Below are 23,892 nucleotides of genomic sequence, written 5' to 3'. Positions count from 1 at the left end.
CCACCATGGCACGTGTATACCTATGTAACAAACCTGCACATTCTGCACATTTACCCCAGAACTTAAAGCATAATAAATTGTAGATATCAGGTACAGCATAATGTTTTGAAATATATATACATTGTGGAACAGCTAAACTGAGCTAATTAACATATGAATTACCTCACATATTTATCACAGGAGAGTAAATTTCAAATGTTCTCATCATAAAAAGGATGTGAGGTGATGAATATTAATTAGCCTGATTTAATCATTCCATATAATACACATATAACATCACATTGTATCCCATAACTATACACAATTATAATGATTTTTAAATAAAATGGTAAAAATCACCTCATATTTGACAATAAATGTACTATATGAGAGTTATTCTTTAGTAATTAGAACTACAATAATGGCCCAGCCATACCTAGGTAAGTGAAGAAACCTCTGAGAACTAATATACTTGTGTTCATCCTTCATACATTTATCAGGCACCTACTGAAGTGCTAGTTGCTGAGGACAGGAACAAGAGGAGATGTTTCCTGCCTAGGAGGCTCCCAATTGGCTAGAGCAGATGACACTTTCACAGCTGATCATAATACAATATGTTAAATGCCATAAAGGCTGATGAATATTGTGCTCTAAAAGAGAGGGTGGAAAGCAGGAATGGACTGCACTGGCAGGGTTGGTTAGGTAATTTCAGGCATAGGGATCCTGTGTGAGCCAGCAAAGTGCTTGGAGGGAACAGCTGGTGTGGTCATGAACGGAATGGTGTGTGTGCACACACAGTCTGATTTGAAAATAATGCTCTTGCAGCTTCACTTATTAAGAATTTATACCACATGGGCCATTCAATGAAGAAATAAAAGCTTATTAAAATGCAATATTAAACTTCAAATTATTTACAATCTGAAATATATTTTTATTGCAATAAGCCCATGAAATAATATATGATTAAAATGTAATCTATAAAATTCATATTACATACTTGGATAGTAGCTGCTGGAAAGTTAGTTCTCAAGACACACATCTTAGGCAACTAAGGGAAAGGAAGTTTTAAAATAGAAATAAGAATATGTCTCACTAAAGAAATTCTTCTATTTGAGACTGGACTACTTTTTGAGACATAACAATCTAGTTGTAGGCATAATGTCACTAATTTTATCAACATAGGCTAATCTAGGTATTGTGTGAGAGTATACATGTATTCCAGTGTGTCAGTACACTATAACCTACCTAAAGTCATATTATTCTTCAACTTTCATGGCTAATTCTCATAAAAATGATTACAAGACTTTAATTGCACATTTTAAAAGAAAGTTCACCCTAAAAATACATATACATCTTGAAACATGGAATTTCAACTCATTTGGCGGCAGCTATGGAGACCCAAGTTTAATGAAAGCTTGTTAAAATTGCTTTTTCCTTGTTTTTAATTTTTTGTAAAATAATCAAAACTCTATTGGCATGACAGCATTTTAAAATATTCAATATTATGTCTGCTGTGTGTGTCATTTGAAACGGACCTTTTTCCCAAAACATAATCAAAGAGAGAAGGGTTATGTTTGCATTTCTTTGTTCAAGGTGTTTATTGCATCTCAGAGGGCATACATGCACTGGGTTTTTAAACTGAAATACAAAGAAAGCCATTTTGAAATTGGTCTTAGGTAATTTTTCCCCATTACAGTGTATGTTATCCCCACAGTAAATTCAGATACAACCACTTTTAAATGGTACCATACATCTATTAAATAATTTGAAAAATAGGCAAACACCTTTCCAACCCAATATGCTTTTATGAAGAGCTGCCAAGCCACTAGCAACACTGATCAACAGTGACCTCATTTGTGCATCAAAATCTTAAGCCAAGCCATCAGCACAGACAGTATGACGACAAATTAAAACTTAAAGAATACAGTATGTACAGTAAAAGATACAATTCTCTGAATTAGTTTAAATCCTAATCACAATGTTACAACAAAACCTACTTTGAGCTCAATTGAAGGATGGAAGAACACTAGTCTACAAAACACACAAAGAAATACTAAATTAACAGATGTACCAAAAACCCACAGTAAAGTAAAAATATCTGCAGTAATATCTTTAAATTACAGATATACCTTGGGGTGCCTTCAGAATAACTTGAATAGTACCTCTCTAACTGCATTTTCATGAACGTGATACAAACAGACTCTTTACTTTTCAGTGCATTTAATCAAGAATGAATAAATAGGTCAATTTAGATGCAAAACCTGTCAAATATAATTAAAATATATATATTTTAATATAGCAGTGATAAATAGGGGATTCTTCCCATATGATTTTTCATTCTTGATAAGGTAGTTTCAAAGAGAAGTATTTATTATGGACGTTAACCTTTATATTTTTTAAAATAAAATTTCTTAACATATACAGTGCCACAAAAATAAACATTTCTCACAACAGTTGAAGTTCCTGTGATTGGAAAAATGTACTCCACACTGAAAAAAGTTTTGTATATTTATGAGTGTTTTCCTTATTATCTGATATTATCGCACTACGCTTGTAACAGATACAGAAGAAAAGATAATTTATGGGAAGAGTTTCGGGTTTGTTTGAAAGTTATATGTACATTGAAACCTTCAAAAACACAGATACATCTTTCCAAATAGCTCACCACACAACAGCTGCATCATCTGTCCTCAGGCGAAGTCCAGAAAAGCACTAAAGGCATCAGTAACATCCATTCATTGTTTACATCGTACAATACACAAATAATCCAAATACACTACAATTTCGAGAGTAGGGATAACAGCTAAGGTAGTACACATTCCTAATGTTCACTTTCACGGCTGTGCTACACATTTTGGAAGAGAAGTTATGAGTAAGCATTGGGTTTGGTACTGGTGGCTCCCTTTGAAACTGAGCATCAATCTCATTTGAAGTCTCCAAATTCATTTATTTTCCTATTCAGTCACAAAAATTGCAGCTGTAAAGAAAACAAGAATTAGAATTAGAAAAAAAGAGTATTACATAGTCCTCAAACATTTTACCTCCCTTGCAATTTTACTTCACAGTTTCTGCAAACAACTTTTACATAAAAAGGTCTCTGCATGTACAAATTCACATTTACATACTTTTCATGGCTTTTTAAAACAAGCTTAACATTTTTAAAATTTAGCCAGAAATTAAAAAAAAAACTTTTCAGGTATAGTTTCATTTTAATAATTATATCAACAAAAATTTGAAATTTAGACACATATTAAAAATTTTAGTAGCAGGACATTCGGTATAGCATTCAGTATCTAAGAGCAGCTAACCTTTAAAAACGTCAGCCAAAGAAAAAGGGGGCGTGGCCATGACCTTACATTATTTTTTCATGTATTCAGTTACGGTGTTCAATGAGTCACTTACTAAACAGCTGAACCAGTGACAGAATAGAAGAGAACGGAGAGATCCCTGGTGACTCAATGCCTTTTCTCAGCCACTTCCCACTCATCTCCTTGGCTAATTCATGCATCATTCATTTCTGCTGGAAACATTTGTGGGGTCTTAAGGCTTAGCCACATAGATAACTCTTCATAAAATAGTCATTCTCTCTGTGTGTCTGTCTTTATCTGGCTCTATCTCTGTCTCTCTTTCTCTGTTTCTGTCTCTCTTTCTCTGTTTCTGTCTCTCTCTCTCTCTCTCTCTCTCTCTCTCTCTCTCTCTCTCTCTCTCTCTCTCTCTCAGGTAAGGACTGTCTCAAGCATATCTGTTTCCTGTACTTATCAAAGTTCCAGGCATATGATTAGAGCAACATTTATTAAGAGGTGAATACAGGCTGCTCTATGCAGTTTCCTTGGTCACTCCTGAAAGTTATTAAGTGTTCATTGTCTCACTTATGTCTACATTAGCCAATCCAAAGTGTAATAGAAAAGTTGGGCATAAGGAGAGTTTACTTGACTGAGATGTCAATACCTTAAAATAATACATCATTAATCTTGTATATTAAAAAAAAATCAAGAATCCACAAAGATCTTAGTAGGCATTAGTGAAGGTTTTTAAGAAATATATGTAGCACAGTAGGTGCATACTGAAAACAACACTGGACAGAAGTCCAAAAACACTGAGTTCTTCCTTGTGGGACACTGGGCAAATTCCTTAATGCCCAAGGATCACTTCTTTTGGCTGTGAAATGGAGACAAAAAATTTCTGGCTAGTTTATCTCACATGATTGATCTCCTACTAAGAAGTGGATGTGAAAAGTACCATGTAAATTATGTTCGTCCATTCAGCAAGGATTTGTTGAGAACCTACCCACTGTGTTAGGTGCTGGGGTCAATAGTGAACATTTTTCCTTCATTAGTTTCCTTCCATAACTTCAGCATGACTCATTTCATAAATTATATGAAATTTGTGAAATTTAAAACTCGAACATTAGAAATTAAAAATTCTGCTTGAATGCAGAAATGTAAAGAGTAATAATCTAAGCTTTATGGGGCAAAAGAAGGATAAGCAAAATAAAAATACAATTATGCAGTCAAATACATTCTTAGATGATTTCTAAATGCAATAGTATAAATGTTGACTTTCTATAAATTCCAGTCATCATGTAATAAAGTGGCAATTTTCTAATTTACCAAGTAGCTTGGGCACCTTTTTGCTTTATTAAAGCTAATCGTTTTGCTTTCCAGGATAAGGACAATTTGGAGGTTACTTGTCCTCCCAGTTACATAAATTAAGACTTTAAAAAATTCTTAAAGATAGCTTTTAATATCTTTAATAAATTATTTTAATAAATTATTACTATTACATACAGCTATTCAACACGCAGAAATAATGAATACCTCTTGAAATAGCTAAGCATTATACAGCTCATTATTACAAGCCTACAGGAAAAGCTCAGTATTAGATACCTTAAATTGTTTACAAGAAATCCTTGATGTTAAGATCCGCTAATGGGTCCTTTGCTGGAGGTTTCTTGGGACTCTGAGTGGCAGGTGTAGGGCTTGGAGAAAGCTAATGGGAAAAAGACAGCCCCAAAGAGCAGGAATAAAAAGGAGGGGGGGGGGGAGAGAGAGAGAGAGAGAGAGAGAGAGAGAGACAGAGAGAGAGAGAGAGACAGAGAGACAGAGAGAAAGAGAGAGAGAGAGAGAGAGAAAAGCATTAGGCAGAACACATATCAAAGAAAACAAACATGCAGAAGATTAGATGGTTAAAGGCTTATAAAATCTACTTGTTCTACATAGTCACAGAGTTGTGTTTAATTCTGGACTGGTAAAATATACTTCAACCGATATTTGGCTTTCTTGAACTTCTCTGACATCGGATTTAGCCAAAGTAAAATTTAGGGACTCCAGTAGAACAATATGGATATGACTTAGGGAAGATGTGAAAAACTAGTAACATAAAGATACTATGAACAAACAGTAAAACAAACAAACAAACAACTGTTTTCTCTATACAAAAGCATTTTTACTTTGAGTCATTAGTACCTCTAAACTAATAAAGCAATTTAAATGGCTTTTCTTATAGTGAGAGTGAATTTGAAGGAAAAATAGGAAACAGTTTACAGAAAGCTATTTAAGAAATTACTTACACTTATTAGCTAAATATACTAGAATTTCATATACATTCTTTTAAGTGAAAATCAGTCAAGTTTGAGGGCACTGTTTGTTTCACATGACCAAATAGTTTCCTAGTAGTGAATGCCACTAAATTCTAATGCAATCTATTCAGCTCTCAGAGAAGGCTAAAACTTATTATTAAATACAATAGGAAAGAATCATATTGGACTTGCAGCAAAAGTAACAAATAATTAACTTGCCTTGTTTCTGTTTAACCAGAATCTAAATTATTTTTTCATTGTGTCACAGATACAACTTCCGGGAGCTGACTTTTACAGGACACAAGGTCTTGAAAAATCTCATGTAGTCTATAGAGTAATAGTTGACATCTAGGCTTTGAGTCTAATTAATCTCCTATGCTTGTAGTAACATGCTGGGACTGTGGGGCAGTGATGTATATTTTTATTAGTTCAGCAGAGTTCCAGAAGTGTGGATTTTGAGCTTTGGTCCTATGTCCAGAAACTACTGACTAATTATATTATCTATTTGTCAAATTTCCATGTTTAAAACTGGGACATGGGCTGGGTGTAATGACTCATATCTGTAAAATTCCAGCACTTTGGGAGGCCGAGGCAGGAGGATCACTTGAGGCCAGGAGTTTGAGACCAGCCTGGGCAACAAGGCGAGGCCTCATCTCTACAAAAAGTAAAAAAAAAAATTAACTGGGTGCAGTGGCTTGCACCTGTGGTCCCAGCTACTCAAGAGGCTGAGGTGAGAGATCCCTGGAGCCTGGGAGTTCAAGGCTGCAGTGAGCTATGAGTGCACCACTGCACTTCAGCCTGGGCAACAGAGTGAGAACCTATCTCAAACAAACAAATAACAACAAAAAACCTGGGATCTGCTTCACAGAAATATAAAAAAAAAATGTAAGACTTGAAGTTCCTTAGATCAACTCAAAGATTGGTCCATTATTGATAATTAGGTGAGATGACGATATCATACCAACCAATGAAAAAATGCTAGGATAGTCCTGGCATCAGTAATAAGAAAACTACTTTGTTTTCTGAAGCTACCAACTCAACATTTATTTTATTATCTGGTATAATTATGCTTCTCCTCTGATATAGGAAATATAATCTAAATATTACATAAATATGATGTATCATTACCTGGCTTATTATAAATTCAATTACTGATTAAAACAATGTATTTCCATGATACTATCTATCTTTTATTTTCATTCTTCTAATTAAGTAAATTGTTGCTAACATTGGTATTACACAAGAAAAACAACTGTCTTAAGTAATAAAATTATATTCATTTATTTCTGAAGCTTTCAATATATCAAACACAATAAGGTTAAAAGAAATCTCAGTAACATTGCTCCAAGTTCATAATAACAGAAATATTTCTTTTATTCAAAAAGATGATAGTCATGGATCTATTCAAACATCAAGGAAACATTTATGATAAATGAGATCCCTTAGAATTTAAGTATATCTAAGTTACACTTAATCGCAACCATTATACCCAAAACCTTCCTCACTGTCCCCAAAAACAACACTACACAGGGTTCAGTAGTCTTCAGGTAGACTAGAAAATTTCTCCTGAAGCCAGTTATGGCCAGTAATAGCCATGAAGGCTAGGGCTTCTCACGTTCTAAATTTCTGTCTTTCAACATCCACCATTCTTTCTCTTGGTCCCTGTTGCTTTTGAGGGGCAAAGTGAAGAAGCTGAAAGGAAATCTTGGTAACAGGTCCATGGATTTAGAGATGCATCAAGGAAGCAAAAGGGATTAAGGTATACTCAGAAAGTTCACAGCAGGTATTCCACAGATAAGACAGTATAAATACTGATTTGATAAGTTAAAAATAGTATAGGACTGAAAACATTTACTCATAGCATTAAAATATATTTGAGCTATTTGGTCTAGTTTGTAAAGCATGCTGCTACCAAAATAGTAATTTGGTGTCCTGACTCCATCCAAGTCAATTTCTCATGAGGAAAACTTCTTTGGTTTGACATGTACCATCACCTCAGCCAGACAATTTAAAAGAGGAATCAGGAAAGCATGATTCATCACTAAGACTAGCACCTCTAGCAGCAAAACGGTTCAACAAAGTGTAATATATTTTGTCATTTTTGAAGAGGAAGTAGCACAGTGTGTAGTAAGGAATTTAGCTTTACCTAAACTGAGGTTTTTCCCTTTCCCAGAAAGGTAACCTCTAAATCCTTCTAATTTCCCAAATGGTAGGTGTGTCTTTGTTATTCAAGGTGGGCTCCAGGAACACCTGACAGTTTATGCTAACAAGGTGACTCAGAGTGGAGGCAGAAAGCCCAACCATGTGATTTTAGGGCTGGGTCTTTGGGCCGCATGAAACCAGTCTGATCTTCAGAGGGGAACAGGGGTTGAAGATTGAGTTCCACAAAATGGGTAACAATTCAACCAACCAATCCTACATAATGAAGCATCAATAAATGCTGGACGCTGAAGCTCAGGTGAGCTTGCGATACTGCATGTGTACTGTCACACGATGATGCCCGGAGGAGAACCCACCTCTGAGGACAAAGAAGCTTCATGTTTAGAACTTTCCCAGATGATGTTTATGTATCTTTTCCTATAACTGGATCTAATTTGTATCCTTTTACTACAATAAAACTCTTATAAGTTTAGTGCTTTCCTGAGTTCTGTGAATCATTCTAGGAAACTGCTTAACCTGAGGGTGGCCATGGAAAAACCTCGAATTTGTAGTCAGCTAGTCTGAAGTGGGGGTGGCCCCGAGGACTCACAAATGTGTGCTTTTTTTCTGGAGTGAGGACATTCTAAAAGGGACTATTCTCACAGACTATGCAGTTTGGCAAACTTATTGCAGTTAGTGTCACGAGTCTTGGGCAGACATGGCAGTCTGGAGGACTGTGCTGCCAACCTTTCTGGCTAACACTGGGAACACATGCTAAAACTACAGACCAGAAGCACCCACTTCTCTGGGACAAATGCCTTGGATGCCCTGAATATCTGGATGTTCTCAGGAACCAATTTGAATTAAGTAGGAAGACAATGGAGGGATCTTTAGACAGTAAGTTATTTCCATCATTTTTTCCCCCAAATCTCACACTTTTGCAGATCTGTCTTCCATGCTCCCTTTACTTCTGAAGCAACAGGTATGAGAATTACATTAGGTAAAAACACTTTTTAAACAGTTTGCTACACCAATGTTTTATACTTATTAGTTAATGTCACTGACTGGTTTGTGGACATTGAACAAACTGACCTGCGTGCCAGGTACAGCAGCAGCTCCAAAGGGCGGCCTCATCATGGGCTGTGCAAACATGACTGGCTGCTGAGGCATCATGGGCATGCCTGTCCCAGCAGGAGGCTGAGGAGGAAGAATGGAGAGTGGTTCAGAGCATGAGTGGAACCCACTAGGGCACTATCCTGACATTTATTGCTTTTATGTACTTCTGACAATATTTGAGGAATGCAGGACTATGAGGAAGTATAATTTGTAATTCTAACTAGGGATAATATGAGGCTGTACTGTGAGGGAGAGAGTCGCTAAGGTGGGTGGGTAGCATAAGTCTGGTTGGCCACATGGTATCCTCATCCTAACCAAACTTTATTGTTGTTTATTCATCTTCTCTAAGCATAATTCTTGGAGAGATAAAAATTTGTTTCTTTATGAAAGATGGTCCTAAAATTGGCTGGTAAAATTGGTGAATAAACAGTCCTAGTATAATAATTAAGGGTTGATTTTGATGATGGGCTAAAGCTATTTGTAAATATTCTAGTAAAAATGATATAACAACGTACTATAGAAATTAATTTGATGGTAGAACATATTTTATGACTGATTTTGTCACTTCATGTGTAGACTACTTAAGGTTTAAAGCAGATGACAACTTTTTAAGTTTTACTTACTATGTTTTGGGAAGAATTATATTCTGTAGGAATACTTACTAATTTGGGATCTGGCAAATAATTTAGAAATGTCGATTACAATTTTTAGCATAGGTCATCACTCACCATTCCAAATCCTGCTCCAGGTTGTCCAACCGATGGGGCCCCGGCAACAGGAGGAACTGAACTGGTTGGAGGTACAGCTCCTTGCTACACAGATAGACAGACAGACATATACATACAAATAACACAAAAACACACAAAACAAACAAAAAGAACAATATAATTTGGTTATTGTTTATTTATTTTAAAGATGGGGTATCACTCCATTGCCCAGGCTGGAGTACAATGGCATGATCACAGCTCACTGCAGCCTTGAACTCCTGGGCTCAAGCAATTCTCCCACCTCAGCCTCCTGAATAGCTGGGACCATGGGCACATGCCACCATGGCTGACCAAGTTTTAAAAATTTTTTGTAGAGATGGGTCATGCTATGCTGCCTAGGCTGGTCTCAAGCTCCTGGCCTCAAGCAATCCTCCTGCCTTGGCCTCCCAAAATGCTGGATTACAGGCAAGAGCCACTGTACCCAGCTGAACATAATTTGGTTTTAAAATGACAGAATTTTAAAATGAATGCATGTCAAATATGTATGAGTGGATATGTAAAGAAAATCTCAAATTTCAGTTTTAAATTTAAAAAGGAAAATGGTTTTAGCACCACATCAATGATATAAACAAGATTACTGACTTGATGTTCTCTGTTACAGTGTCATTTGGACTTGCTGGCTTGCGGTTTGCTCACAACATTGGACTTTCTATCTTTTTAGACCCATCCTCACTGGAAATGAGTCAAACTTCCCTAAGCTTGTCTTTTCCTATCATCATATCCTCTAACGGTATTGGGTTAGACATTTGAGAATTGTTCTAATCTTTCTATATGGCTCCAATTTATATTAAGCAAGGTTTACAGGTGGATGTGGTGGCTCATGCCTGTAATCCCAGCATATTAGTGGCATTCACTACTAGGAAACTATTTGGTCATGTGAAACAAACAGTGCCCTCAAACTTGACTGATTTTCACTTAAAAGAATGTATATGAAATTCTAGTGTATTTAGCTAATAAGTGTAAGTAATTTCTTAAATAGCTTTCTGCAAACTGTTTCCTATTTTTCCTTCAAATTCACTCTCACTATAAGAAAAGCCATTTAAATTGCTTTATTAGTTTAGAGGTACTAATGACTCAAAGTAAAAATGCTTTTGTATAGAGAAAACAGTTGTTTGTTTGTTTGTTTTACTGTTTGTTCATAGTATCTTTATGTTACTAGTTTTTCACATCTTCCCTAAGTCATATCCATATTGTTCTACTGGAGTCCCTAAATTTTACTTTGGCTAAATCCGATGTCAGAGAAGTTCAAGAAAGCCAAATATCAGTTGACGTGTATTTTACACTTATATTAGGAGGCCGAGGCAGGAGAATCACTTGAGGCCAGGAGTTTAGGAACAGCAACACAGCAGTATGGGCAATGTAGCAAGAACCCATCTCAACAAAAAAAATTTTTAAAGTTAGCTGGGCCTAATTTTTGGTGGTGTGTGCCTGTAGTCTTAGCTACTCAGGAGGCTGAGGTGGGAGGATAGCTTTAGCTCAGAGCTTGAGAATGCAGTGAGTTGTGATAGCACCACTGTACTTCAGCCTGTGTGACAAAGTGAGACCCTGTCTCTAAAAAAACATCAATAACAACAAAAACCTTCCATCAAAGAAAAAATCCAGAACTAGATATCTTCATTGGTGAATTCTACCAAATATATAAAGAATTAATATCAATTCTTCTCAAGCTTTTCAAAATAAAGGTAACACTTTTTAACCATTCTTTGATGCCAGTATTACCCTGACACCAAAGCTAGACAAAGATATCACAAACAAAAGAAAACTACAGCGCAATATTCCTTATGAATGTTGATGAAAAAATCTCAACAAAATGCTAGCACACTGGATCCAGGAGCATATTAAAAGATTATACACCATGACCAGGTTTTACCCAGGAATGCAAGGTTGGTTTAATATATGAAAATTAACACATGCAATACACCATAGTAATAGAATAAAATAAAAATTACATGATTATAGTTAACTCCTATAATTTATGTTACCTCAGCATCTATTTAGGATACACCTTTAATTTTCTCATATCAGAAGCAGGGCTTAGTCACTCTTGACACAGTTTCTAGTTCTCTGACTCCTCCCAGTTCCTTCAGGTGGTCATCCAGATATCTGCTTCATACCAACACCTTCCCTATGGGATAGCTAGATACAACCTACTTGATTTACCCCACTGTCCCCCACACTCTGCAGAGCTAACTGTACAGATATGCCACAACAACCAACTCTCAGTCACAGCGTCATTCCATGGAACTTGTGCCTGCTTGCTGTAAACCTACCAATTAAATTCCTGTGGAAAATCTGCTTGGGTGATATACTAGACCCCAATAAAGGCCTTGGCCCACAGATCTCTCACTCTCACTCTCTTTTGCTCCTACCCACTGGTTGAACACATGTGTCCTGGATGGCTCCCCACTTCCCTTTGGCATGTTGCCCTCTTCTCCCTGGAATCTGTAAGTTTAATTACTTACAGATTCTGTAATTTCATGTGTTTTATTGTATGCCTCCTCTGTGTCTCACTTGACTGACACCTAACTTCTTTGCAGGTCAAGTTCTCTTAGAGAGTGGCTATGTTGGTAGAAATAACACAGTTTAGACAAGAGCCACAAGGGCATTTGCCAGTATAAACAAGCTTCCTGTGAGAGAGACATCTTAGACATGAGGCTTCCACCACAATAAAGAAGTATCCCATGAAAGGCACATTGTAAACAGCAACCTGCTTTTGAGGCCTGTCAGGGCAGGGTTAGAGTTTGCAGCCACTTTCCTAAGAGAGACCTGAAAAACGAATAAGGGAAAATCACAACAATGATCATATCAATAGATGTAGAAAAGCATTTGACAAAGTCCAACAGCTTTTCATGACAAAAAGTACTCAACAAACTAGAAATAGCACGGAAATTCCTCAACCTCATAAAGGGTATCTGCAAAAAGCCCACAGCTAACATCATACTTAGTGACTGAAAAAAAATGACTGAAAGCTTTCTACCTAAGAATAAGACAAGGAGGTTCTGAAAGTTCTAAGTCAGGGCAGTTAGCAGGAAAAAGCAAGAAATGGCATCCGGGTGGGAAAGAAAGAATGAAACTATCTTTATTCATTGATGACACAATCTTTTTTATATACAGAAATCCCTAAAGAATCCATATACAACAAAACTATCAAAGCTAATAAACATGTTCTTCAAAGTTGCAGGATATAAGACCAATATACAAAACTCAGTGCAGTGTTCCTGTGGAACTAGCAATGAAAAATGGAAAAAGGTAATTATGAAAACAGTTCTACTTATAATAGCATCAACAATAAAATATTAAAAAATAAATTTAACAGAAATATGAGACTTGAACACTGCAACTATAGAACATTGTTGAAAGAAATTAAGTAAGATCTAAATAAATGGAAAGACACCCTTTGTTCATGGGTTGGAAGACTTAATATTAAGATAGTAATATTCTGCAAATTGCTACACAGATTCAATGAAATCCCTATCAAAATTTCACCCACTTTTTTTTGGAGAAATGGATAATCTGAACCTAAAATTTATACAAAAATGCAAGAGAACCAGGATAGCCAAAACAGTTTTGAAAAAGAACAAATTTGGGGGAATCACACTTCCTGGGTTCAAAACTTAAAACAAAGGTACATTAATCAAAACAGGTGGTACTAGCATAAGGACAGACACATAGATCAACATAAGCAAATAAAGAGTCTGGAAATAAACCCACACATCTATGGATAATTTTTTTTCTCTTTCTTAAATTATTCAGCCCAATATGTCAGATGGTCAATTAATTTTTGACAAGGTTATCAAAATCAATTAATCAAGAAAGAATAGTCTCTTCCTTTTTTTCTTTTTCTTTTTTTTAGACAGGATCTTGCTCTGTCACCAAGGCTGGAGTGCAGTGGCATGATCATGGCTCACTGCAGCCTCTAGTTCCCTGGCTCAAGTGATTCTCTACTTGCCTGGATCAAGCAATCCTCTTATTTCAGCCTCCTGAGTAGGTGGAACCACAGATGCATGCCACCACACCCGGCTAATTTTATTTTATTTTTTGTAGAGATAGGGTCTCATTATGTTGCTCAGGCTAGTCTCAGACTCCTGAGCTCAAGTAATCCATACACCTTAGCTTTCAAAAGTACTGGGATTACAGGTATGAGCTGTTGTACCCAGTCAGAATAGTCCTTTAAGCAAATAATTCTAAGACAACTGAACTTCCACATGCAAAACAATAAATTTGGACCCCTATCATATAAAAAAAAAAAGAGCTCAAAATAGGTCAAAGATTTAATGTAAGAGGTAAAACTATAAAACTCCTGGAAAGAAACATAGGTAAAAAATTTCAAGACCTATGATTAAGGCAATAGTTTTTAGCAATATGACACCAAAAGCACAAGTAATAAAAGCAAAAAATAGATAAATTGGAGTTTATCAAAATTAAGAACTTTTGTGCATCAAAGGACACTATCAAGAAAACGAAGAGCTAACTCGCAGAATGACATAAAAATATTGGCAGATCATTTATCTGATAAGCATCTAGTATCCCGAATATGAAAGATCTCTTTCAACTCCATAATAAAAAGACAACCCAATTATAAAATGGGCTAAGGATATTGTAGGGTAGCAGAATATGCCACCCCAAAATACGACACTTTGGCATAATAATTACTTTGAGCTGAAGGCAACTGAAAAGAAGCAGATACAAGAAAAGCTCTCCTCCTTCTCACTATTTGGAAAATAAATTTACAGAGATATTTCTCCTCCCCTCTCTATCAGGGACAAATGTTTATCACCAGAGACAACTTGAGACCCGAATCAGCCTGAAGAGGGCATCAGAACAAAATGCCTAACAAACTTGACTAATTAGCCTTGAACTGCCATTATTTTCTCATATATTTGCCACCTTAGAGAGTCAAAGTCCTTTTCCTTTGTCTTGTGACTTCTCTAAAAATTTACTGTTCCTTTGCTAAGATGCCACCTAAGCCCATGTTCTAATCAAGCCTCTGAGTTACTCATCCTGAGCGCTCCCATGAGTAAGCATGATGCATGTGCTAATAACTTCTGTTTATTCCTTTTAATTTGTCTTTGGTCAGTCCAGTGTTCACAGCCCCAGCTAGAGAGTCTAGAAGCGTAGTAGGAAAAAAGAATTCTTCCTCCTCTACAACATAAATAGACATTTCTCTAAAGAAGATATACAAATGATCAATACACACATGAAAAGATGTTAAACATTGTTAGTCATCAGGGAAATGCATATCAATGTCATAATGAAATACCACTTCATGCTCATTAGAATGATATAATAAATAATGAAATGAAAAATAACAAGTGTTGAGAGGATAAAGAGAACTTGAAACCCTATGTATTGCTGGTGGCAATGTAAAGTAACGTAGCTGCTATGGAAAAGCTTGGCAGTTCCTCAAAAGTTAAACATCGACTTACAGATGACCCAGAGTTCTATTCCAAATAGAATTGAGGATATATGTTCATATGAAAACTCATATATGATAATAAAAATTTATTATGTGTAACAGAAACAACGTAAGTGTTCATCAACTGATGAATGGATAAACAAAATGTGATATATCCATAAAATGAAATATATTCAGCCATAAAAATGAAGTACTGATACATACTTCAATATGGATAAACCTAGAAAATGTTATGCTAATTAGTAAAAGAAGCCAGGCACAAAAAGCTATAAGGGTAAGGGGAAATTGAAAGAGACTGCATTTCTTTTTGGGGTGATGGAAATATTATGAAATTAGATAATAGTGATGGTTTTGCAATGCTGTAAATATACTAAGAATCATTGAATTGTATACTTTAAGTTGTTAAAATAGTGAATTTAAATGTTACGTGAATTTTATCTCAATAAAAAATTTTTCAAAAGAAATAAAATACCTATAAAATTATATTTCACATTAATGCTTTACCCATCATTTCAATAGGGTAGGTGGTAGGCTATTTACTAGACCTGAATTGCATCATTAGGACTTCAGGCTATAAAAGAGAAAAGGGCTTTATTAGTTACCAAAGCAAAATGAACCTGCAGAAATTCCTGATCAAATAAATGGTCAAACAATTTGAAGAAATTGTCTGAGTTAGTCATTTTGCTAAAATGGTAGATTAACTCTTAGATTCAGTGGTGATAAGATTTTAACTGGGATGCCACTTGACTGGTACAGCTCTAGCACCTTGAGTTCTCATGTAAGCAAAATGAAGCCCAACATAAACAATAAAATGAAACTGGAGACTTTACCAATCAGAAATTGCCAACTAACAGATTCTAACTAGAGACTTTATCAAGTAGAGATCAACAACTAACCTCTATTTAGGGTCTTTCTATTCTGATCAACCAAATATATTTTGTTGTACTTCTCTATCAGCCAATAGAAGTTCATGGTCCATACTGCTGTGCTGGAGCTCTCTGAACCTCTTCTGTTTCCAACTGGTACCTGATTAATGGATCATTCTTCACTTAATAAACTCTGTTAAACTTGCATAATCATAGCTCACTGTAGGCTCAAACTCTAGGGCTCAAGCAATCCTCCTGTCTCAGCCTCTCATGTAGCTTTTACTACAGGCATGTGCCACCACACCCAGCTAACTTTTTAATTTTTCTAGAGATGGGGCCTCACTATGCTGCCCAGGCTGGCCTCAAATTCCTGGCCTCAAGTGATCCTCCCGCCTCAGTTGCTGGGAGTATATGGGTAAGTCATTGCACCCAGCTCAACTCTGTTAAATTAATTTTGTCTAAAGCTTTTCTTTTAACAGTGATCTTCTTGCAAAATGCACATATTTCTGAATTGCAAGTATCTTCCCACTTCTTCGATAAAAAGTTAATAGGTCTGCTGTGCACTGTAAAACACATTCGAATAAGTAACCCAGGAAGCACAGGGCTCCTGATGGCAATGATGACAGAGCCCTGCCAGCACACATAGTTCAAATTCAAGTCCTGCTAAGGTTTTTAGATCTAACTTGGGTTCTGTGATCTGAAAAATGTTATAGCTACACCTCTAAGAAGCAATTAAGGGAAATTTGGAATAAGTGGGGAAAAGTAATCTTAGTTCTTATCAATCAATAAAAACTTCAAAAAGGCAGCAAAAGGATCCCCCTTCCCAAATCTGCATCCTTCATCTCCTTCTCAATAGCAAAGACCTGTAGATTACAAGGAAAATTGGGAAACACTGCTTTGCTGCTTCTGAAGCACTTGTTTCTGGTGTCTCTAGCTCTTTTCCTTGAGTATTCCTAGAAAGAGACTATAAAGGAATAGAAGGATGGAAGAGATCAACCGGGGAGGCAGGGTATAAGGCATGTGAGAGAAAGCTAGACTAGTTCCCTCAGAATAATTTCTTAAGTAAAAGCAAAGCCACAGCTTTGTTAGGAAACAACAGCTTTGTAAAAAATAAATGGAGTAAATGGCAGCGAATTTATAAAAGAATATAGATAAAACTAAGAATTAATAAAGATAAAATATGCATAAGACAACCTTTATATTGTGGTGTAAAATGGTAAGTAAAATAAAGGAAATAAAACTTTATGTAACTCTTTATTGTAACAAATAGTTTCTGTTGTTCTAATTTCTCTTTCCATAGCTGCTGTGGATACTTTATGCTAAAACTTTCCATATTTAACTTTCTGGGGTTTAATTACCAATAATTAAAAATTTTCTGCTTCATAAACAAAAATAAGGAGTTTTGGGGTTAAAAAATGAGACATTAATCTCAGTCTCTGTGAAAGTGCCTACCAATCAGTGGGCAGCTTCGTTATCCTAAAGATGCCAAACAGTTGTTAATTAAGTACTTGATGAATTCTTAACTTTGCACAGTTAAGTCTTGATCTCAGGGTGGGTAATGGCCAAGGAAGTTGTTCAACTTAATATTACTTTTAAAGTGCTTTTCCCTTGTTCCCTTCTGGGTTAGTGGCCTCATTATTTAGTAAACTGCCTCACATAGAAACCTGGGTGATATGGTTTGACTGTCTTCCTACCCAAGTCTCATCTTGAATTCCCATGTGTTGTGGGACGGCCTGGTGGGAGGTAATTGAATCATGGGGGCTGGTCTCTCCTGTGCTGTTCTTGTGGTAGTGAATAAGTCTCATGAGATCTGATGGTTTTATAAGGGGGAGTTTCCCCAAACAAGCTCTCTCTTTGCCGGCTGCCATCCATGTAAGATGTGACTTGCTCCTCCTTGTCTTCCACCATGATTGTGAGGCCTCCCCAGCCATGTTGAACTGTAAGTTCATGAAACCTCTTTCTTTTGTAAATTGCCCACTCTCAGGTATGTCTTGATCAGCAGTGTAAAAACAAACTAATACAGTAAATTGCTACCAGTAGAGTGGAGCGCTGCGGAAAAGACACCTGAAAATGAGGAATCAACTTTGGAACTGGGTAACAGGCCGAGGTTGGAACAGTTTGGAGGTCTCAGAAGATGATGGGAAAATGTGGGCTGCGGTGGTCTCAGGTAGAGATGAGGAACTTCTTGAGAATTAGAGTGAAGGTGACTCTTGTTACATTTTAGCAAGGAGACTAGTGGCATTTTGCCCCTGCCCCAGAGATTTGTGGAACTTTGAACTTGAGAAAGATGATTTAAGGTATCTGGTGGAAGAAATTTCTAAGCAGCTAAACATTCAAGAGGTGACATGGGTGCTGTTAAAGCCAATCAGTTTTAAAACAGAAACAGAGCATAAAAGTTTGGAAAATTTGCAGCCTGACAATGTGATAGAAAAGAAAATCCCATTTTCTGAGGAGAAATTCAAGCCGGCTGCATAAATTTGCATAAGTAACGAGGAGCTGAATGTTAATCACCAACACAATGGGGAAAATGTCTCCAGGACACGTCAGAGATCTTTGTAGCAGCCCCTCTCATTGCATACCAGAGGTTTATGGGGAGAAAAAGTGGTTTCATGGGTCAAGTCCAGGGTCCCTCTGCTGTGTGCAGTCTAGGGACCTGGTGCCCAGTGTTCCAGCTGCTCCAGTTGTGACTCAAAGGGGCCAAAGTACAGCTCGGTCTGTTGCTTCAGAGGGTGGAAGTCCCAAACCTTGGCAGCTTACATGTGGTGCTGAGCCACAGACGCCAAGAATTGAGGTTTGGGAACCTCCACACAGATTTCAGAGATGTATAGAAACACCTGGATGCCCAGGCAGAAGTTTGCTGCAGGGGCAGGGCTCTCATGGAGAACCTTTGCTAGGGCAGTGCAGGGCAGTGCAGAAGGGAAATGTGGGGTGGGGGCCCCGATGCAGAGTCCCTACTGGGGCACCACCAAGTGGAGCTATGAGAAGGCCACTGTCCTCCAGACCTCAGAATGGTAGATCCACTGACAGCTTGCACCATGGGCCTGGAAAAGTCACAGACACTCCAACACCAGCCTGTGAAAGCAGTCAGGAGGGGGTCTATAACCCTGCAAAGCTAACGGGGTGGAGCTGCTCAAGGACCACTGGAGCCCACCTCTTTTTTTTTTTTTTTTTTTTTGGAGATGGAGTCTCACTCTGTCACAGGGCTGGAATGTAGTGGCGTGATCTTGGCTCACTGCAACCCCTGCCTCCTAGGTTCAAGCAATTCTCCTGCCTCAGCCTCCCAAGCAGCTGGGACTATAGGCACGTGCGACCATGACCAGTTAATTTTCGTATTTTTAGTAGAGATGGGGTTTCACCATGTGGCCAGAATGGTCTTGATCTCTTGACCTTGTGATCTGCCTGCCTTGGCCTCCCAAAGTGTTGGGATTACAGGTATGAGCCACTGTGCCCGACCCGGGAGCCCATCTCTTGTATCATGTGTGACCTGGATATGAGACACGGTGTCAAAGGAGATCATTTTGGAGCTTTAAAATTTGACTATCCAACTGGATTTCAGACTTGCATGGGGCTTGTAGCCCCTCTGTTTTGGCCAATTTCTCCCATTTGGAATGGCTGTATTTACCCAAAGCCTGTACACCCATTGTATCTAGGAAGTAACTAACTTGCTTTTGATTTTACAGGCTCATAGGTGAAAAAGACTTGCCTTGTCTCAGATGAGACTCTGGACTGTGGACTTTTGAGTTAATGCTGAAATGAGTTAAGACTTTGGGGGACTGTTGGGAAGGCATGATTGGTTTTGAAATGCGAAGATGAGATTTGGGAGGGTCCAGGGGCAGAATGAAATGATTTGGTTTTGCCCCCACCCAAATTTTATCTTGAATTCCCACATGTTGTGGGAAAGATGCAATGGGAGGTAACTGAATCATGGGGGCAGGTCTCTCCTGTGCTGTTCTTGTGATAGTGAATAAGTCTCACAAGATCTGATGGTTTTATAAGGGGGAGTTTCCCTGCACAAGCTCTTCCTTTGCCTGCTGCCATCCATGTAAGATATGACTTGCTCCTCCTTGTCTTCCACCATGATTGTGAGGCCTCCCCAGCCATGTGGAACTGTAAGTCCATTAAACCTCTTTTTCTTGTAAATTGCCCAGTCTCGGGTATGTCTTTATCAGCAGTGTGAAAACGGAATAATACACTGGGCAACCACTGTCTTGGTTGTCTCATCTATAAAAATCCCCACTTGTGTGGATTCTAACTGAAAATTTGCCTTCTCCTCTTCCTTTCTACCCTAACCTCATGCTCTAAACTTTTTTTTCTTTTGTTTTTTTGAGACAGAGACTCATTGTCGCCCAGGGCTGGAGTGTAGTGGTGCAATCTTGGCTCACAGCAACCTCCTCCTCCTGGGTTCAAGTGATTCTCCCACCTCAGCCTCCTGAGTAGCTGAGACTACAGGTACATGCCACCATGCCTTGCTAAGTTTTGCAATTCTTTTGTAGAGATGGGGTTTCACCATGCTGGCCATGGCTGGTCTTGAATTCCTAACCTCAAGTGATCTGCCTGCCTTGGCCTCACAAAGTGCTGGGATTACAGGCATGAGCCACCATGCCCAGCCAACTTTTTTTCCTTTTCTTAACCTACAGTCTGTCTGCCAGATACTAATATTCTCATCACTGTGCCTTCCAATCCCCTTAACTCATTTTAGACTGTGCTACTACCAGTGATTGTTCTGAAACTTGTTAAAAAACAAAAGTTTTATCCTGGTGATAAGGGCAACATCACCAAAGTATAAATTCCTTAGAACAGCAAATAAGGCCTTTCTAATCCTGCACAGAAGAGAATAGGAAAATTAATTCCTTTACTTCGATAATGATAATATACACACATTGTGAGATTTTATGTCATTATGTCGTATTAATAGACTTACCAAATCAGTTCTAAAAAAGCTTGTTTCTTCCTTTGGGAATTTTATTCAGATTTATTTACTCTGTCTCCACCTTCCCACAGCAAAATAGAGGCTATCAAATGTTTCATATCTAAGAACGGAGGGCAGTCCGCTGGGCTGGAGTGCTACTTGCTTATGGCCTCAGCACCTGGGCCAACAGGCACAAGCCATGTTTAGGGTCCCAGGGCAATAATGACAGTCCCTTTCACCCTCAAACCTTTATTCCTGGTTTGGAAATAAATTATGTATCATCCTAGGCAAAAGTTAGTTTAAAAGAGATTCGTAGTTTTCTACTAAATATCCTTCATAAGAATTAAATTGAAACCGTTTATTTTATAGCTAAATATGAAAACTGTCCTCTTAAGCACTGTTTTAAAATAATGCATAGAAAGATGTAAATAGAAAAATATCTAGATTTAATAGGTATTTTTATCATTGTTATCTGTTAGAAACCATTTCTTAAAACTAAGTTATTTCATACCGTGAACTCACCAAAGTCAGAGAACATTAAGTGCCTAAATTTCCTGCTCTCTCACAAACACCAGAAGATGAGGTGGAAAGACCAGAGGAAAATGAGTTTAGAGAACCCAAGTCTAAGCACAAAAGGTATTTTCCTTAGAAACTGTGTAATTTAATTAATGCTACTAGTACTGCTTAGTGGCAAATTCTTCATTCAAAAGGCCATTTTCAGATTGATTTGAACTTATTAAACTATTTTAAAAACTTTTTATATATGAAAATATCAATACAGCTATTTAAAAGAAAATGTGTTCCAGGTCGGGTGTGGTGGCTCATGCCTGTAATCCCACCACTTTGGGAGGCTAGGGCAGGCGTATCACCTGAGGTCAGGAGTTCTAGACCAGCCTGGCCAACATGGTGAAACCCCGTCTCTACTAAAAACTACAAAAATTAGCCAGGCATGGTGGAAGGCACCTGCAATCTCAGCTACTTGGGAGGCTGAGGCAGGAGAATCACTTGAACCCGGGAGGTGGAGGTTGCAGTGAGCCAAGAATGCACCATTGCACTCTGTCTCAAAAAAAAAAAAAAAAAAAAAAAAGGAAAGAAAAGAAAATGTGTTCTACATCCCAAAACTCAGATATTTAAATCAATTTCTGGAACACAATATTTTTAATGGTATGTTTCTAAAACATTTTAATTAGAATTTATATTAATTTACTTCTTGCATGTGTGTCTGGCTGGCAGAAGTGAATGATGGTTAAGAATTAATTCAGGTAACAAGGAAAGGATGACATCAAGAAAGCCTTAGAGATGGGTTTGATTTAGATAGGTGGAGGTGGTAAGCAAAGGTGGAAAACTGCCAGTAAGTTTGGGAAACAGTGATTAGCTTAGTTTTGCTAAACACAGAGTGTATATAGAAAAATTATACATTTTGCTATTCCAAAAACATGTTGTTTTTGTGTCATCTAATTTCACGGAGCAATAGTTAAGTCTTTATTTCCAGTGATATGTTCTTTCCCAGAGTGAATGACAGTATTGATATATTAATAGAAGTTTAAAATACAGAAATGAAATCTATTTAAACCTTATAGAAAATATAGTGTGAGTAGTTCCAATTTTTTAAATAGTGAGCAGAAGTAATAGGATTTTAAAACGAACTTTTACTTACACAATAGAAAATTGCCCAATCTTTCTGGTAAGAAAAAAAGTTATTACTTGGTAAGACAATCAGAAAATTTGGGCAAGAAATATGATAAGATAGATAAAATGATCAATGATATGATGTGCTTTTGATAAATCATTTTCATAATTTTACAAATATGGAAGTATAAATATTAATTAAAATATTTAAAAATTTTAAAAGGTCATAATCATTATCAAATATAAAGTCAATGGAATCTGCATTTTGGTAACTTTTGCATCTTGCTTAGTTTTTGCATCTTGCTTATTTACTCTCTCTCCCCCTTCCCACAGCAAAATAGAGGCTATCAAATGTTTTCATATCTAAGAATGGAGGGCAGCCCCCTGGGCTGGAGTGCTATTTGCTTAAATTTCTTCAATTCAGAGGAATAAGTACACCGTTGGCAGCAAAGTTAGCAAAATGCACTCTACTCTACACACTTGGAAACTGGCAAACTGCCTGCGCTGCCCTGGGCTCTGACTGCTACATACCAAAGGTGCACTTGGTGGAACGCCTGCTGACCAGGTTGCTGGAGCTACTTTCGGCTGCCAGTTGGCTCCACCAGTCAACTTTTTCTCTCCAGCATTCCACTGAAGATCTCCCCTAAAATCAACCATGCAAAACAAGCAAACAAACAAAAAAACACAAGTCAGAAAAAATGGCGTGTGGCTCCTTAGATTATTTTACTCGGGTTTAAAAGCAGTTTGTTTGAGTCAAATGTTATAGTAATAAGAACAGCAATTAAAACTTACAGAGGAATCTTGCCATGCTGTATCTAAGAAAGCTTAAAAGCATTTGAAAAAATATCATTTAGAGTTTGGACCTCAGTAAGTACAGGAATTTCCTATCCTCTATAAAGAAAAGTATGTCAGAAAATCCAACTGAATTCATTTGTTATTAAAAATGCAAATAAATATATCATATATACTGTACACTTATATTTTGTTGAATTTAAGATGCATTGATGATGGCACTTTCTGGATCTTAGAATGTTTCATACAACTGTATCATGACTGCAACCTGCCTTACAGTGATCGTAAGACACCATCCACTGAAAAATATGTCTCAATTTCAATGACAAAATATACATAAAAAAATATATTGCTTACCATTTTTACTATCCTTCCTTACAATTAATACTTCATGAAAGACTTTTTAAAATTCATGTTAGCTAGAACTATGGTAATGAATCTAGAATTTAATGCTATTAAAATATTCAAGCCACAATTCCCAAATATTTCTAGATATAACTTAGTGACAATCTCACAGATTGAAATAGATTATTCCTTTTCATTGCAAAGCAACAGTTTGGAGCTTCCAGTAAAATAACAACAAAAATCTGTGATGAAATAAAAAAATCAATTGTGAAATTATCTAGCATGAGAATGAATAATTACTCCAATGAGTAAAATGGTTGATAGTCTCAAATGAATACAAATATACTGTCAAAAGG

General features: G+C 37.1%; 1 protein-coding gene across 15 annotated transcripts in view; it reads right to left on the bottom strand.

Moving 5' to 3' along the window:
* Positions 1-1,547: 1,547 nt before the first annotated feature.
* The window catches only part of SNAP91 (synaptosome associated protein 91), a 165,926-nt gene continuing 143,581 nt past the window's right edge, over positions 1,548-23,892 (bottom strand). For all 15 annotated transcript variants that reach the window (XM_045391174.1, XM_045391182.1, XM_005552456.3 and 12 more), the window contains 5 exons: positions 22,931-23,042; positions 9,541-9,624; positions 8,789-8,893; positions 4,866-4,968; positions 1,548-2,956 (listed from right to left, as the gene is read on the bottom strand). In XM_045391174.1, coding sequence (XP_045247109.1) covers positions 4,876-4,968; positions 8,789-8,893; positions 9,541-9,624; positions 22,931-23,042 — 394 coding nt within the window. In that variant the 3' untranslated portion in view covers positions 1,548-2,956; positions 4,866-4,875. The remainder of the gene's footprint in view (positions 2,957-4,865; positions 4,969-8,788; positions 8,894-9,540; positions 9,625-22,930; positions 23,043-23,892) is intronic.

The sequence above is a fragment of the Macaca fascicularis genome, chromosome 4 (assembly GCF_037993035.2).
Source record: "Macaca fascicularis isolate 582-1 chromosome 4, T2T-MFA8v1.1".
Taxonomy (NCBI): domain Eukaryota; kingdom Metazoa; phylum Chordata; class Mammalia; order Primates; family Cercopithecidae; genus Macaca; species Macaca fascicularis.
Note: the sequence above shows the minus strand (reverse complement) of the source record. Positions and strands in the feature narration are given on the sequence as shown.